The 16749-nt window shown below is 46.4% G+C and overlaps 2 protein-coding genes across 4 annotated transcripts in view; one reads left to right on the forward strand and one right to left on the reverse strand.

Moving 5' to 3' along the window:
• CTNNA1 (catenin alpha 1) overlaps nt 1-16749 on the forward strand; it is a 101482-nt gene that overhangs the window by 37584 nt on the left and 47149 nt on the right. Inside the window, exon 8 of the mRNA XM_005428629.2 lies at nt 16059-16139. Coding sequence (XP_005428686.1) covers nt 16059-16139 — 81 coding nt within the window. The remainder of the gene's footprint in view (nt 1-16058; nt 16140-16749) is intronic.
• Nucleotides 1270-8757, reverse strand: LRRTM2 (leucine rich repeat transmembrane neuronal 2). 3 transcript variants are annotated; one of them, XM_005428628.2, is made up of 2 exons: nt 8346-8757; nt 1270-7582 (listed from the first exon to the last, which is right to left on the reverse strand). In XM_005428628.2, exons 1-2 carry the CDS (start codon nt 8373-8375, stop codon nt 6461-6463), a joined length of 1152 nt encoding a protein of 383 aa, XP_005428685.1. In that variant the 5' UTR covers nt 8376-8757; the 3' UTR covers nt 1270-6460. The 3 variants fall into 3 exon arrangements, with proteins under 3 accessions (XP_005428685.1, XP_005428684.1, XP_030919177.1); XM_005428627.2 differs by having other exon boundaries at nt 6034-8010; XM_031063317.1 differs by having other exon boundaries at nt 6034-7561; nt 8346-8732.

Raw genomic sequence — 16749 nt, forward strand, 5'->3', positions numbered from 1 at the left:
AGAACAGATTACAGAAAATCCTGCAATCAGGGTTTTGTGGTGGGTGAGCACTCTCACTGAATCCTGTCCCTTACCTGGACATTCACTGCAGGAGGGAGCCAGGGTTTCCCAGTGCTGCAGTTTTCAGTTCATTTGTGCAATCCTCTCCAGTCAGATTCTTGAATCTCATTTTTTTTTGCAGTTGTCTTAACAGAGCCTACATTTAAAAGTAAGTTGCTAGTGATGTTGACATTTCTGTGTTTCTAATTGGATTTAAAAGTTTTGCATAATGTATTCAGAATACTGGTTTTTCTCTGAGGTTTTTTACCTTTGCTTGTGAGAACAACTGGGTTTGTAGTTGAGATATGCTTTTGCTTGTAAAATTAGTCTCTGAGAGTTTAAGAAAATAGATATATCATGTGCTGCTTTGAAGTATTAGAAGGATTTGAGAGGCAGTTTGCCAACTGACATTTAAAACCCTTGAGAACTTGTTCCAGCCAAACCTTTTGATAAAAAAGTAAATGCAGCTAGGGCTTAGTTACTAAAATGATTTTAGCTGGTGGTTCAGTGCATGTAATCATCTTGGAACATCCTGAAACTCATTCTTTTGTTCAGTTCTCTATCATGGCTTTTGGGCTGTGTCTGTGAGCTTCTCACTTCTCAAACCCAGAAATCCTTCCCGTGATACTGAGGCACAGTGGCTCTGAATGCTGTGGTTGCTCAGGTAAAGTGCACTTCCTTTACCAGGAGTGGTGTTGGGAGCCTTCCTGGAGGGCTGTGACTCAGAACTGATGGGATGTCTCACTGTGTGGCACCTCTGAACCTTACGGGCTGTTTGTCCTTGCCACACTGCTGGCAGGGTGTTCCCGTTGGACATGCCAGCTCCTGGCTGGCACAGGGACCCACAGGTGACCCTGGAGGTGTCCCTGGGGACCAGGAAACACCCAGGGGCAGAGCCAGGCTGGGCCAGGCCTCTGCTGATCCTGATGCAGCTATTCAAGGGCCAGGAGTTTGGCTTTGGTTTGGTTTTCATTCAGTTTTTGTTAGTCAGGAGACAACTGGTTTGGGAAGAGCCCTGCAGCCCTGTGGTACAGTGGAAGGTTGTATTTTGCTCACAGTGGTACAGCAGAAGGGGCTGGATTTGCTGTGACTCTGGCAAATGGCCCAAACCTGACTCTTCTGCCTGGGACAGTGGGTGCAGATTGCTTTTAACATACCATGAAAGAGTGAGCTTTTGGCACCTCTGCTTGAAAAGGGAGGAAGAAAGAGGCAAATTCAGTTTTACAGTATACACAATTTTAATAACAAAATGCTTCTGTACACTGCACTTGTTTTACTCCATTACTCACACCCCCTCCCACCAGAAGTTGGCTCTTGAAACATAATTTAAACACAATGCATCTAGGACTCTCAGTAATCTTGGGTTGCTAAGCTGGTAGAATAGTTCACTTACTAGTGTTTTCATTAGTAAAAAGAAAAATGGGGTGGGTTTTGTTTGGCTTTTTACAAAAGAGTGGTTGGGAGATGGCAGGTGTAGCTTCTTGGTGCTTACACAGGGGTGTACAACCTGCTTACACAGGGGTGTACAATGCTGTTTCACCCCATCTGAGGGCTGACTATACCCTTCAAGGCTTCTGGTACCTTTCCCTAGATGCTTCTCACAAGGCAAATTTTTGCACAAGATGTGAAATGCTGAATTTCCAGCTGATTCTGAAATTATCTCTGAGCATCCTGCTAACGTGGTGCCTTAAAAAGCAAAGCCCAGCACCAATTTTAGCATCTGGGACATTTGCAGTGGAGGAAGGTGTGGGGAGGGAGGAGCTGCTGCCTTTGGTTTCTGTTGTTTCCTTGCTTGTTCCTTTTGGGAGGGGAGGAGAAATACTGTATCCCCCTCTGAACTTGTTTAATTTTTATGGAAAACGTCATAAGAAAGATGAAATTCAGCTCCTGGGTAAGTTTCATAGGTCTGAACAGATGGATTTTGATAGCTCACAGATCACAAAATTAAATCAACTTTATTTCCATTAAAGTAGTACAGAAATTATCTTAGACACATTAAAAATAAGCATGTAGTGCAGATTTCTGGTTTAAAGCCACGGGATGTGTCTGATTTTACAAGGTAGCAATAGGCCCCTGTCTTGTAAGGGGGTAATGGGACAGAAGCTCAGATTTGCATGTGGCTGATCACTGAAAAATTGGATCATTTCTGCTTGGGGGAGAAACAAACAAAACCAAACACCAATGGAGCAGCATTCATTATGTTTCCATCTGATAGGGAACGGGAGCTCAGTGCAGAGGAGTACTTCGGCTGGAGACTGAACACTCACCCATTTCACCCTTCATCGAGTCATTTTTACTTGTGTGCATTTAAACACTGAGCTAATGCAGAGAGACTAACTGGGAGCATTAATTCAGCCTGTTCCAGGAGAATGACTCAAAACCCCAACTTGTGCTGCTGGGTTTCCATTTCACTGACACGAGGGTGAGGAGCAGGGGAAGCTGCCTGGATATCAGCGAGGGTGGAGGAGATCTTTTTGATGGGATGAGGACCTCAAGAGCAGTACAAGAAATTCTGTTTCTAAAAGACCCAAGACCTCTGAGGTTGTGCCTGGAGGTGTTGAAGCACCTGTAAGCAGTGTAGGATCTGTACAAACCGAGGCTGTGCAGCAGAGATTGTGCTGGGGAGGGCAGGTTAACAAGCTCCTGTCATCAGCCAGTGCTCATACTGAAATACGATTAATTTAAACCAAATCATCGTGGTTCTTGTTCCATCAACAAAATAAATCAGGGACTGCTGAGTAGCACAATTATTCCAATCCCCTCCTTGCCTGGAAGAGTCACAAGCAATTGCAAATGGAAGACAGTAACTTTAAAATAAAAAATATTAACAGCCTCTGGCTGTGTCCTTGTGCAGAGTGATGGCTCTGCCTGGTGCTCGCTGTCCCTCCGCAGGGAATTCAAGTTGACTTCACTGCTGCTGCGTGACATTCTGAGAGTTTTATGATACCTGTTACCCTAAATGTAATGTTTGCTGAATTGCTTTGCTTATGCCTGAAACCTGGCAACAAATGGGTTTGGAAATAGCAGATGTAAACCACAGCATTTGGGAGACTGGCTGTGGAGTACAGAGAGGGAACAGGAGCAGTGCTGGGCTGTGCCTGCTGGCCTCCTGCTCTGCTGTCTGCGAGCCAAGCACTTCAGCACCAGTGGAAGCTTGGGTGCCTGGGTGAGTGTGCTTGGACAGGCACTGGAACAGTGCTTTAATGCTTGGAAAATCACCGTGAATGGCAGGGATGGAGAAGAGGGTTAAATGCAGCATTGCTGGAGGATCTGTCTTTGCTCTTCCTGGGTGGAATTAAAAGCTCATAATGATGGAGTGGAACAGAGATGGGCTGTTGGGAAAGCACCTCCTCTGGAGGAACCTCAGCTCCTCATCAAGCAGCCACTTCTTGTTCCCATGTGGAAGACTGAGGTGGTACCCCTTGAACTGTCTGACAGCCAGGGTTTCTGGGATTGCTTCCTGCAGACACAGCTGAGGCTGTCAGAGTTCAGTGGTGACATCTGATTGGGGATGGCAGCATAGCCAGATTATTTGGTTGCCAGAATAATTAACAGGCTCAGTGATGATTTTGTCTGTGCTGGTACCCTGCAGCCGTAGGTGGAAATCATCCCCAAGTGCCTCCTCCCCAGGCTCCTAGAGCTGGCCTTTGCCAGCCAGTGCAGGGTGAGGGACAGTGATGCCCACTCAGTGCTCACTCACCTGCTCCCAGAGCAGCATCCTGGGCCTCGGGAGAGCTGTGAGCACTTAGTTATGGGAAGGAGCAAAGCAAATCTTCCTACAGTAGCTAAATACCCCTGGGGACCAATATGGGTTGGTATTTCTCAGCTTAGCTCTGCCTTTCTGCCTCACATGGGACCTAACCATCCACAATATCTGCTCTTTGTCCACCTACCCCGCAGGATGTTTTGTAGTCAGTTAAAAGCAGTAATTAATTTCCCAGAACAGGTGTAAATGGACTCATCTTAGTATTAACAGTAGCAAGAGTTCAAAGATATCATCTCTGTGGAAGTCCATTAGGCTTGACTGGATCATCTCTTCCATTAAAGTACAGAGTCAAGGGAAGTAAACAAAATATTGGTTTTATATTAAGGGCACTGTATGTAAAAGTAAAATGATGCAAATTAATATCTTCAAAACCAGCAATTGAAAAACCTTTATGTAAAATCTTACGAGAAGTTACTTATCTTGCTATAATTGCCTTGGACGAATTCATCTCACAAGAAAGCATCAAACTGTTGTATAATTGCACCCTAAATACCTCACTAAGTGGCAATACAGAGAGAAAAGCAGAGTGAAATAGCAAACGGATTTTTGTGCAGTGGTTTTTCTGTTTAAAAAGTTTGCAGGATCGTTTAGTACATCACAATTAGCATACTGTAATTATGGATTTGGTCAAAGTATGGCAACACTGTGAGGAATTTCGTTTCTTCATCGGGGTGTGCTGGTAATTGTTTAACACTGCAGCATTGGACACAACACATTTTTTAGTTATACATACACGTATATATATATAAAATAATTCTCCATCCCTCTGAATCTTTTAGCTTTGGTTAGAATGTTTACAATATTTGAGCAGTTGGCTTAAAAATAATGTAATCCTTTGCAGACCCCCCACCCTTCCACCCTTGTGGCATCTGAGTACCACCATCACTGCATAGATCTGCAAATATTTACATATAATTCCATAATAGAGTATAAATAGCAATATGGTACTTCTGGCTAAAGAAACCAAATTACCCCTTAGAATGAGGTGTATGTGTATATATATTTATATATGATTTTTTAAAAAGTCATACTAGTTTAGATTCTGTCCCATATCGAGTAAGAAACAAAACATTTTTCAGTGAACTATTCTATAAACTAATCATATTTTCCTAACTTATCATCAGAAGGGGTCTTTTTTTATCTTGAATTTTGGAAGAGGAGGACAAGTGAGAGCTTATATTACAGGGGCTAATTCTGTCTCCAGAGAAACCAGTGGAGTTAGTGCATGAAAATAGCTTCCCAGCCAGAGGAAGCCTCAGCTGGGGGGGGGGCAGCAGGGGGACAAAGAGAGGCTTCTTCCTTCCTTCCTTTCTTCCTTCCCTCTTCTCCTTAACCTTGCTGTTGATATTTGCTTTTAATTAAGAGAACCTTGCATTAAGGGTATTTACACATGAAAAGGTGCTGAAATGCTGTTTGTTCATCATCATTAAGTAATTAGCCTGAATTCATGAAAAGCATCATCAAGTGAAACCAGGGAGCTGAGAGGACTGAATGTACTTAATATTTCCAATCGATGCCAGCATGCTGAGCCTCTCTAAAGAAGCTGCAGTGCAATCTGGGGGCACACGGAGGGCTGTCCTGCTCCTGGGAGGGGTGTGTGCCCATCCTGCTTGGCACTGTGCGTGTGTGTGTGTGTGCCCATCCTGCTTGGCACTGTGCGTGTGTGTGTGTGTACCCATCCTTCTTGGGACTGTGTGTGTGTGTGCCCATCCTGCTTGGCACTCTGTGTGTGTGTGTGTGTGCCCATCCTGCTTGGCACTGTGTGTGTGTGTGTGCCTACCCTGCTCCTGCGTGTGTGCGCCCATCCTGCCTGGGTCTGAGTGCTCATCTGCGTGTGCCCATCTTGTTCCTCCGTGTGTGCCTATCCTGCCTGGAGCTCTGTGTGTGTCTGTCCTGCCCATCCTGCTCTTGTGTGTGTGCCCGTGTGTGTGCCCATCCTGCCCAGGGCTGTGTGCCCATGTGTGTGTGCCTGTGTGAACTGCTCCTTTCTGTGCCTGCTGTCCCTTTCAGCAAGCTGAGCCGTGAGCATGCACAGAGCAAAACTATTTCAGATAATTCACCCCAATGCACTGAAATTCCCACCTGGACCTTTGTTGCTCTTTATTTTTTTTTTCCTTTTGTTTTCCCTCCCTTCCCTTACTGGAGTGAAATGCTCAGAGGAGGAAAATCTTCCTCCTGGGCTGCCCTTAAAGTGCCCAGAGCCAGCTGCAGTGTTTGGGATCCTCCAGCTGCAGTGGAGCAAACAGAGCGCACGTCCCCCACAGATCCCTGCACAGATATCCAGTCTCCTTCCCCTAAGACTGTTTGCAGTAGAAAAAGTAGAATATGGAGACTCGGGTATAAATGTTTACACACAGTCATATAATTACATAACATGAAACATTTTACATAGTTTGAGGTGAGCATCTCTTTAGACTTTTAAACATTAGGAGTGCAAGTTGAATGTAATCATTGCTTCTTTAACACTGAAAATATTATGGATTTATTTTTTAAAAAACTTAAAAATACTGCACCACTCCATAAACAATGTTTCCATTAAGTAGCTTGGAAAATTAGGCTTTATGTCAACATTTGTAAAAATTAGAATCTGATGTAGGTCCCTACAATTTTAAAGTAGGTTACTTATCTGATTTACTTTGTGATGGGCTGTAGGTATTATACTTCACATTCTTTATAGGGCAGCTGCTGGCACTTGCACTGTCCGTAGCCATTGATGATGATGAAGGGTCCTTCGTGGGTGGGTTCGTACTCGTTATAGGGTCCTTGGTCTGACATATTGGCCATATGCAGCCGCGTTTGGGATCGGAGCTGCCTGTGGTTTTGAATCATTGAGCACTGCCTAATTCTTCTTAGTGTGGGAGGGCAGCACTTCCTGGAGATGAACACTATAAAAATGATAAAAAAGAAAGAAAACAATAAAGCCATTGTTCCTGTAATTACCCTCTGAGTGAAGATGGCATTGTTTGGCTCAGGGAACTGTTCTTCGGTGGTAACGACCATGCCTGCTGTAGTTGGAATCTCTTTGTCTCCCACATGGAAATGAGAAGAGCTTATTCTTTTCGTGTACTCGGTAGTTGGAGCTGTGTACGATGTCGTAGCCACAGGGGTAACCACAGTCGATAAATTCCAGCAAAGCTGAAAGCCATACACTGCATCCAGAATATCCTCTCCCTGGGTGTGGTCGGGGCTGTGGCAGAGGATGGCGTGCTCCCACCGACCTTGGAAGCCACTCAACCATGTGGCCAAGGCGCAGATCTTTGGGCTGCATTCCCACAGATTGCCGGAGAGGCCCACGGTGGTGAGGGATGTCAGTGAGCTCAGGATCTTGGAATCCAGAGTGGTGAGCTTGTTGTTATCCATGAGGAGGGTTTTAAGGTTAGGCATAGTTTCAAAGACGGTGAGGTCGATGGCTTTGATTTCGTTTCCAGTCAAATCGAGCTTTGCTAAGGTGCCCCAGGTCCACTCCATCCCACATGTCAAGTTGCTAATTTTGTTCCACTGCAAGAAGAGCGTGTGCAGGCTGCTCAGCCGGAGGAAGTGAGCAAAATTAATCTTTGTCAGCTGGTTGTGCTCTAGGTGAAGCTCCCTCAGCTTGATTAATCCCGCAAATCCATTGCGAGCCAAACTTCGCAAGCGATTTGTGCTCAAATCCAGGAATTCCAGGCTACGACAGTCCCAGAACAGGCGGACCGGGATGGTCCGCAGGGAGTTGGATCGCAAGTGCAAGGTCTGTAGCTTGCGAAGGCCGTAGAAGAGCTCGGGGTGCAGAGAGGATAACTGATTAAAAGAGAGGTCCAAATTCTGCAGGTTAAGCAGCTGGCTAAAAGTTGTGTTTGGCAAATGAAAGATTTTGTTGGAACTTAAGACTAATTCCTTAAGTTTATACAGTCCTTGAAAAGAATCTTCTCTGACTGTTGCAATTTGATTATGATCTAAGTGAAGCCAAGTAAGTTGACTGAAGCTTGCAAATTGATCCCTTTCAAGTTCAGAAATATAATTGTGCCTCAGTGACAAACCTAGCGAGCCCTTTTCAGTGGTGTTTGGCACTGAGTGAAACCCCTGAGAGTCACAGTAAAAGAGCAGCTTCTCACAGCGACATTTTGGTGGACAAGCCATGCCCAAGGCAGGCAGCATTTTTAAAACCATACTCATTGCATATAGTGCTGCCAGCATACGAGCCCCTAATGGCCACTTGAAATGTAAGCCTGCAGAATATAATTTAGGAAAACAACAAGATAGGATAGCCTTATCAGTACACTTGGAATATCACGGTGGAAGATTTCACTGCAGATAACATTGCCATGCATTTCCAACAAGCTAATTCTAAATGCAAGAAACAACTTACTACGACAAACCGAATACTTGGACATTACACTTAGGAAGAGGCTTTATCTCGATTACGGAGGGTTACAGTGGCGCTATCGGAAAACATTTTTTTCATAAGGTTCAGTGCGGAGCAATCAGCTTTAGCATCTTAACTGCTCCTTTAAAGCAGAGCTGTCATTCATTATACAAGGAACAGAGAAACGCAGGAACTTACCCATTCTTTTGAGTACATTGGAGGGTGCATTCAGTCGTAGTTTGAGACTCAACGCCGTGAGTCTGTGAAAGGCTCTAATGTAAGACAGCCTTGAATAATTGACTGGATTTAGTGTCCTTTGATATTAGTGCAAAATCCACGATGCTCTCCTGGAATATTCCTTTTGAAATTGCTGCCTTGATCTCCTCTGACAGGTCTGCAATTTTTAAATCTTAATACAAGTTTTCGTCCTCCGTGGCTGCTCAGCTGGTTAATTGAAGCTCACGTTTTCCTTTTCCGCAGCTGTGGCTTCCTTTAGTCCAAACTTGTTGATGGCAGATGGGTGGCTTATTGCTGAGAGAAGCTCCTGTAGTAGCATGAGTGCATTTACTGAAAAGCTTTTCAGGGAAGCGGTACAAGAATGGATTTGCTTATGCGCTGCGACCACACAGGGCTCTATATAGGCTGACGTCACTTGGTGACGTTCCTTTTGTTTGGGTTTTCCAGAAGCTTTGCTTTTTTAAAGCATTGTGCTGCATGCTGTGATCATGTTAAAGACCACTGATAGAGGGGGGAAAATCCAGCGGCAGGAGTCCTTCGTCCCCAGGACGGAAGGAGCAGGAGGGACTTGCAGCACCCTGCTCCCCCCACATCTGCGCCGGCTCTGCTCAGCTGGGGTTAAAAGCAGCGCAGAGCCGCGGATGGAAGTGCCTGAGTGCTGCCTGCTCCCACTTCTCTGCTAAATCTCCCTGCATGAAAGGAACTTTTAGATGCAAAATGCGCAGAGTTTGAATAGAGGATGCTGGTCAGCACTGGCTTTCATGGAGGTGAGAGGGATTGGGCAGTTCAGAGCTCTGTGTGACAGCTGTGTGCGACTGTGGTCCCTGCAGAAGTGCAGAGAGCAGTGCTGGAGCTGGAGCAGGAGTGTCAGGGAGTACAGCCCGGGAGCAGGGCAAGGGGCAAGTGCTTCAAGCCAGGAGAAATTTCTGGAAAAAGCAAAGCTTGCCTTAGGGCACAGGAAAAATTTAATTGGAATCCAGCTTGACAGTGTGCGGTTACGAAACTAGAAAATCTATTTTCTCCTCCCAGATGGTGGCTTTTATACTTGCTTTTTCCTGGGCACTGGAGTGCAGGGCGGAAATGGTGAGATTGGCATTTCCAATCGGGGCTCAGAGCAGTGAGAGGGCTTCCTTGTGGTCACCCACAATGTCCTGCTGCTGTGTGTCCCCTCAGAGAGGGGGGACACATCTCCAGGAGCCCCTGGCTGCAGGGTGGGTCTGTAACAGTTATCCTGTGAGTTCAGGGCTGCAGAGCTGTGTGTGCTCTCCAGCCCCTCTGGGCTCTGGCTGGAGCGTGCACACTCAGCCAGGAGGAGGGTGGTGGGCTCTCTTAGGGCTGTTGGCTTGCTTTAAAGGTTCATTGCCCTTCATTATTCAGAGCAACCTCTCCTCTGGGACAGCTGGTACTGAAAGGTAAATGACCAGGTTCGATTGACATTTTTATATGATTTTAGGATGCATGTGCAGGTAAAGCCTTAGGAGCCACTGCTCTGGTCATAGCTCAGTGTAGGTGCAGGGGGGTGCTGGTTTCCTGCTCCAGGCAACTTGGATAAGCTTTTTTAAAATTTTCTCCTTGAGATATAAAGCAACAATGGAGAGGAGGCACTTGAAAATGTTTGCTGTGTGGCAGCGAGGTATCACCTCTAACCTCCTAGATCTGGAATGAGCTGAGAATAACAAATTTCCCATGATGATGGAGGAAGATGAATGATGTCAAAAGGCTTTAAAATAAAATGGCTGTTTACCTTTGTCATTAAGTGTTGGTTCCTTGCTTTGCTTCCTTGGAGGTCATTGCTTAAAGCAAAACCTGCTATTCTCTGCCTGCTTCTCCCTTGGCTGTCCTGTGGTGGAATGGTGATGCTGCCTCTGGTGCTTCCTTTCTGGGATGGGCAGACTCAAGGGGAGCACTGAGTGGAAAGTAAAGCAATAGAGAACGTGAACGCACAAGAATAAAATCTCAAAAAACTCAAAAAAAGCTAAAGCAAAACAAATAAACCTTACCCTGAGCCCATCAGGAAAGTAACATTCTTTAATCATTAGGCAAATTAGGAAATGTTAGATAAATTTCTTAAATTGCTCTTCCATAGTAAATGTTTTCACATTTGCTCCAGTGTGAAAGAAATCCATGCAAAGAAATTACATAAACTTATTTAAAGAGATTCTTCTTGTTTAACGTTGAGGATACAAAGGGCTCAGGCTCAGCTCCAGCTGTCCAGTGGAACCTCGGCTCTGCAGCACCTGCAGAGGATTCTTGGAGCAGCTCTGTGCAACACCCTGATCCGAGGTGTTGGTTTTAATTCTAATTACATTTCAATATGTTACCATAACATTTAACAGCATTCCAAAGGGTATAATTTGAGGTCAACTGTCAGCTCTTTACCTCTTACCAGGAGACTGAAATTAGGTATCATTGGAAACGTTTTGCTTTTTTGCATCAATATCTGCTGGTAGGTTCCTCCCACGTTAAGATTGTGTAATTTGGCATAGAGTTAAGAGTTAATGTTCAGACACGGTGAGTTGCTCCTTTTCTGAAGCTCTCCATTCTTTGGCCCTTAACCAAACAAGGGCTATTTAGCACCTTGCCAGCGAGTTTCCTGTTTAGGAAACTGTTAACGCGAACTTTATGGGCGCTTTTCTTAGCAAAACATGTTTTTATGTGCACTTGCTGTGAAATAACAGTTATTACCTCAAGTGTGCATCTCAGTCTCCAAAGTCTGGAACACTGCAGTAACATTTATATTGTTCCTTGGGAGCTGCCTGAGGTGTCAGGGTGCAACAGACTGGGAATAAACCCCCAGAGAACTCAGGCAAATGCATTTCTTCTGAGCCTGGATAGTCATTGCCCATGAAAAACCATGTCTGATGCCACCTGGGCACTTCTGCCACAGCAGGAACTTGATGGCAGCCTGAGCCCTCATATGCAGAGTGGACAGAGAAATTGGCAGGAATAAGCTTGCTCGACCAAGGGTTTTGAGGGCTTCTCACCTACCCCACTCCTGGGGCAGCAACACAACTGATTTTCCTGCTAAACCCATGTGCTGGGAAAGTAGAATTGCACCCTGAGGCGAGCGTTGTCATTTAGTTAGGCTGACATCTTGTGGAAGCCTTCCTAGTGTATTAAGAGCAACATACAGGCTAATTTTACTGGATGGAGATGTGGGGGCTGCATGACTTTGCTGTGCTGGGGTGCAAGCCCGGGAGCTGCAGGTGAGACTGCGGCAGGCGGGACAGGCAGCCCGTGTGTGGCACTGCCAGCTCACCCTTGTGCCTGCAGGAGTGGCTGCGGGAATTGTTGCTGGGCGTTAGCACCTCGGGGACCATGGGAGGATTTGCTGCCTTTTGTCCAGAAGGTTGTGTTTGTGCTGTGTCACAGGGCTGTGAGGCAGGAGGTGAGCAGGGACATGTGGCTCGAGTGTCACCATGCGCGCTCTGTCACTTGGATTCGCTGCTGTGGAAGCACTGAGCCCTGGGAGGGGGCACACGGGCCAAAGGCATGTTGGAGGTGACTCAGCAGCAGAGATGTGCCCAGGGCTTCAGGCCAGCTGCAGAGTCCTTTGGGGCAGGGCAGTGGGAGGGATGGGCATTGAAGGTTGGATGTCCTTGTCTTCATGGGAGCAAAGGGCACGTGTGGTGGCATAGCGTGGTGGCTGTCACCTCCCTGTCTGGCAGCTCTCTGCACCTGGCACTGGTTGTAATTCCTCCTTGTACCAGGGTGAGTGCAGGAGCCACCCTTCCTCTCTCTGTGGTGCAGCCTGGCTGTGGGGAGGATGTCAGGGTGGCAGTGCTGTGGCATGGCCAGCTGGGCAGGGGAACAGTGCAGGCAGCTTTATTGTCACTCAGGCTCTTGCTGAGGCCCAGATGATGCCATGCAGCCCATTTGCTGGGCTGAGCTGTGGCTGGCTGTGGGAGACTCCTTCCTGCAGCAAACCAGGGCACAGTCCTGCTTCCTGCACTTGGATGTGAAAACACTGCTGGAACTGGTGTGGGTCACGCCTCAGTGCTCACACTGCCTGGCCCTGGATCAGCCCTGCTCTAGCTGGAACTGGTTGGCAGCCCTGCTGTCACAGAGATGGAGGGCTGTGCATGCTTATCCTCTAGACACAGAATTAGGCTGGGTGGCAGGGCAAAAGCAAGCGTGGGACAAAATGCACCTGAGCACTGATGTCTGGTGTCCCCTGGCAGCAGAGCTCAGAGGTGGCACAGTGATACACGGTGACACACTGCCTGCCCACGGGAAGGTGTGCCAAGCACTCACTTGTAACTTACTCAGTGCCCATCATTAACCAGGATGCTGCCTGTTGTACTGACAGCCCAGGAGTCAATTCCCAGACACCTGAAGCAGAAACCTCTCTGCCAACTATGCTTTTTGGTGCTTGTGTGGGGGCTGGAGGTGGCACAGTGGTGGCTCTCAGCAGTGGTGTATCTGGCTTACATCTGGGCGCTGATTTGGGGAGGGACATGGTGGGCTCTGCAGGGAAGGTGGTGCTGAGCAAGCGGTACTGTCTCCCTCAATAGCTCTGTGGGCTTAGCTTAACCCAAACTGATGATGAACCTTTAAGATTAACAGCAGATGTTTGTGATATTTAGCTACAAGAACGTATCTTTGAGTAGCTGGTTACAGGACATGCTCTGTTGATCCTGGTGGAATGCACTGCCACCACCATCTTCATGTACCTCTATAGATCAGTTGGGATTAGATTTTAACCTCCATAGCTATAGGAAAAGCTTGGGTCTGTCTTTTGCTTGTCTGAATTCAGATGGCACACCTACAGCAGGAAGGCTTTGTGACAGAAATGATGATTCTACTCCCCTCCCTGTGTACAAATCCCCTTTCTTTGCTTAGAGCATTAAAAGAGTCCCCTCTGGGGATGGTGGTGTGAGCTGGGACTGCAGGGATGTGACAGGGAATGTTTGTGGAGCTCTGCAAGGGGAGCAGCAATGGTGGGGGAAGAGCAGAGATGGAGGGAGTAGGGGTAACGAGCAATTTTTAACATCAATTCTATCCTCTTTGATAAAGATCTGATTTAATTTAAAGTGAATTTGCACCGTGGCTAAATTTATTATCTATGATACTGGTCAGAGTTGGGATATCATACTGCAGAATGATTGACATGGTCATCATGACCCTATTAAATCTACTGAATCTATTAGCTGCTCGCTGGCTGCAGGGTTTGTGATTCCCTCAGCAGAGTTTTGTGCTGAATATCTAAAAATCCTATTAGAAATCTGAATATTTGGGCTTCACTCTTGTGAGTCCTCCTAATCCTGTGGATAGCAGGAGCTGCTGGCTGCCTTGTGCTGCTGGGTCATTAGCTGGCTCCTCAGTGAAGGCTCACACTAGGCATGAGGACCAGTTTTTAATGGTCAGACTGATTGGTTAGTGGAACAAATTACCCAGAAGAGCTAAACTGGCACTTGGAGCCTTTAAAACACGATTTATTAGTTGAGAGAGGGAGCCCAGCTCAAACAGGACTTTTGAACTGTACGGTGGAACCAGTGGGTAAAATTCCCGACTTGTGTGGCAGGCTGGACAGAGTGACAGTGCTGTGGTCAGGGCTGATCCTCAGCACGTTTCTGTGCCCACGAGGGTTTGTGCTGCCATGGGCTGTGCAGGTCTTCATGTGTTCCACCACGTCCTAATGGGGTGTGTTTGGCACCACAGTGTTTATTATGCCAGGGGAAAAAAAATGGTCAGGAAACTTCAGCTGGGCAAAACTCGACATTGTTGTCTCCAGGACCTTGGTTGGAGTTGGCTGTGATGGTTTAGGATGTCAGTGGCAGCAGGGTGTGTGCATCCACTGAGGTGTCCTGGGTCTGTCCTGCTCTGCCCCCACTCAGCCCTAGCAAAGGATCCCAATTAGTGACTCCGTGTGCTAAATCACCAGCGCTAAATTAGCAGGATGCTTTATCCTGCAGCCTTTTGAAGTAAATTCTGGTCATGCTCTTGACAAGCTTCTGTACTAAAACTTATGCATACCAGCAAGGTAGAAGTAAACTTGAGCTGCCTTCCTAAAGGGGGGTTGGATTCTACAGCTCTTTCTGTGCTAGGATGTGGTGTAGTTTCATAGGAACAGATCAGCAGTGAGAAATGAGTGCTGCTCAAGCTTTAATGTGCTTTGTTGGGGTGTTTTGCATAGTGGTCCATTAGTGGAGGCCATCTCTTGGTTTTCCTCTCATCCAAAAGGCATCTGGTGCTGTGCACCGAGGCTGTGGGCTGTGAAGCCAGGGACAGCAAAGTGGAATTGATGGGTGGTATCGCCTCAAATCCCTGCTCCTGCTTCTTGTTAAAATGGTAATGTGGGAGCACCCGGGGAGAAGTAAAATGGCACTTCTTGGAACAGCTGAATGTTTGGCTTTCTGCATAATAGATGAGCATATATCTTGGATCCAAACATATTCGTGGGAAAAAAAACCCAGTGTGTGGGGAGGGTGCTGTGGGTTCAGTAAAATGTTCACGTTGCCATGAGTAAACAGGGGTGAAGCAGCTGCCACTGCAGGTTGGTGTCTTGGAGCAGCTTGTGGCTGGGGCAGTGCCTGCTGGCAGCTTCTGGGGTCACTGTCCCCCTGTCCCCCACAGGTGCCAGCCCTCCCTACTGTCACCAGCATGCCAGGGGCAGAGCCATTGCTCAGGGAGTCTTGTCTGTCATATCCCCTGAGCAGGGCAGCAGCAAAGTGCTGGGTAAATCAGTGCATTAATCTTCACTTTATTTAGAGCCTTCAGCTTTGATTTTTGAATGTAGAGCAAAGAGGGGGCCAGTGCTGGGGCTGCTGCAGGTTTGGCAGTGTCACAACAAACTCCTGGGTTTAGCTCCAGTCACTTTTCAGTTACCTTTTGTGATGAGAATCAAATAACTTGATCATGGCGGTGACAAATCTTCAATAATTCATTACACTATAATGACATTACAACATCCTAACTCCCTCCCCCCCATTTTTTATTTCTGCTGTAGAGTGGACTTGATGTTTTAGATTCAAGGCTGTTCATCCAGATATTTCACACCAGCCTGTCACCTGGAGAATTGATACCTGGCATACACTCACTGCAGCACTGCTAAATGGTTTTTCTTCTCAACTGGATAATTATATTGATTGTGGCTTAGGAGTTCAGAAATTGGATTGTGGTTGAATAAAGTGTGTTTTGGAAACCTAACATAAGCTATATTAAAGAGAAAAATCTCCTAGCAAAACCAGACCACCACTACTGTCTTATCTGACTCTTAATTTGTTAGAAATGAGAATATTTTTGACCCAATGTCTGATGGAAACGGGAAGCTGCCCCTGCTGCTTGGCCCTTTGGCCTCTCTAACAACCGAGCTCAGGCGAAACGTGCAGGATCAAACCTTGGCAGCTCCCCATGGGTGGGCCTGGAGACTCACTTGAAATTTCACTCACTTTGAATTTCTTACCCAGAAAATGGTTTATAAGGATTTGGCTTTTGATTCTAGGCTTTTGACTGCCTGCTCAGGGGCAGTGTTGTGTGATCCCTGGGTGGGGTGTGCAGGGAGCAGTGCCTACCTGCACAGGGGAGGTGGAGACTCCACTGCCTGTGCTCAGAATCACTCCACAAAACCTCAAAAATAGAAACAGAAGCTTATCGTATACTTGAAATGAATAACAATTGGTTTAACTTTGAGACCCTGGATACCTGTTTACCTCTTTGTCTGCTCTTTTCCAGGCTGGCCGCAAGGAAAGAAGTGATGCCTTGAACTCCGCCATTGATAAAATGACCAAGAAGACCAGAGACCTGCGCAGGCAGGTGAGGCATGGTCAGAGGTGGTGCTGGCTGAGACACAGGAGTGCAGTGCTGCCTGCTGGGGATTTGTTCCTAGTGGCACTGGGTTTGCTGGCCTGTCTTCAGTGAATTAAAGGCCAGAAGCTTCCAGTGGGAAGCATGGGGTGGGAATGTAATTCTCCCTGTGTGATACAGATGTTGGAGTCTTAATTATCCTCATGTCAAGAGAGATTAAAAAACCCAACCAAAGCCCCCCAAAAACAACTTTTACTTGATGAACTTTGAAGATAATCAGTTATATAGTCCTGGTGGTGTTCATCTCAATCTATTTTATTTGAGAACTGTATTTATGTAGCATCAGCTTTTTGTCTGTTTGGCTTTAAAACAATATATTCCCATTTTTGAGTAAGTGAGAATATGGATCAGGTTTGTTGAAAAATGTTTTTATTCTAGCAGAAAAATAAAAAAGTTAAATCAGTGTGTTGTTTAATCAGCTGAGGGAAAACAGCAAATTTACTCAGACAAAACCAATATGAGCTGCTAAATCAATATTTGTGGCCAAACTGGTGACTTGCACTTCTATAACTAATCCATTTTTTAAGGAGATTTCATTTAAATTGAAGCAAAAAGTGTT

The sequence above is a fragment of the Geospiza fortis genome, unplaced genomic scaffold (genome assembly GCF_000277835.1).
Source record: "Geospiza fortis unplaced genomic scaffold, GeoFor_1.0 scaffold608, whole genome shotgun sequence".
NCBI lineage: Eukaryota > Metazoa > Chordata > Aves > Passeriformes > Thraupidae > Geospiza > Geospiza fortis.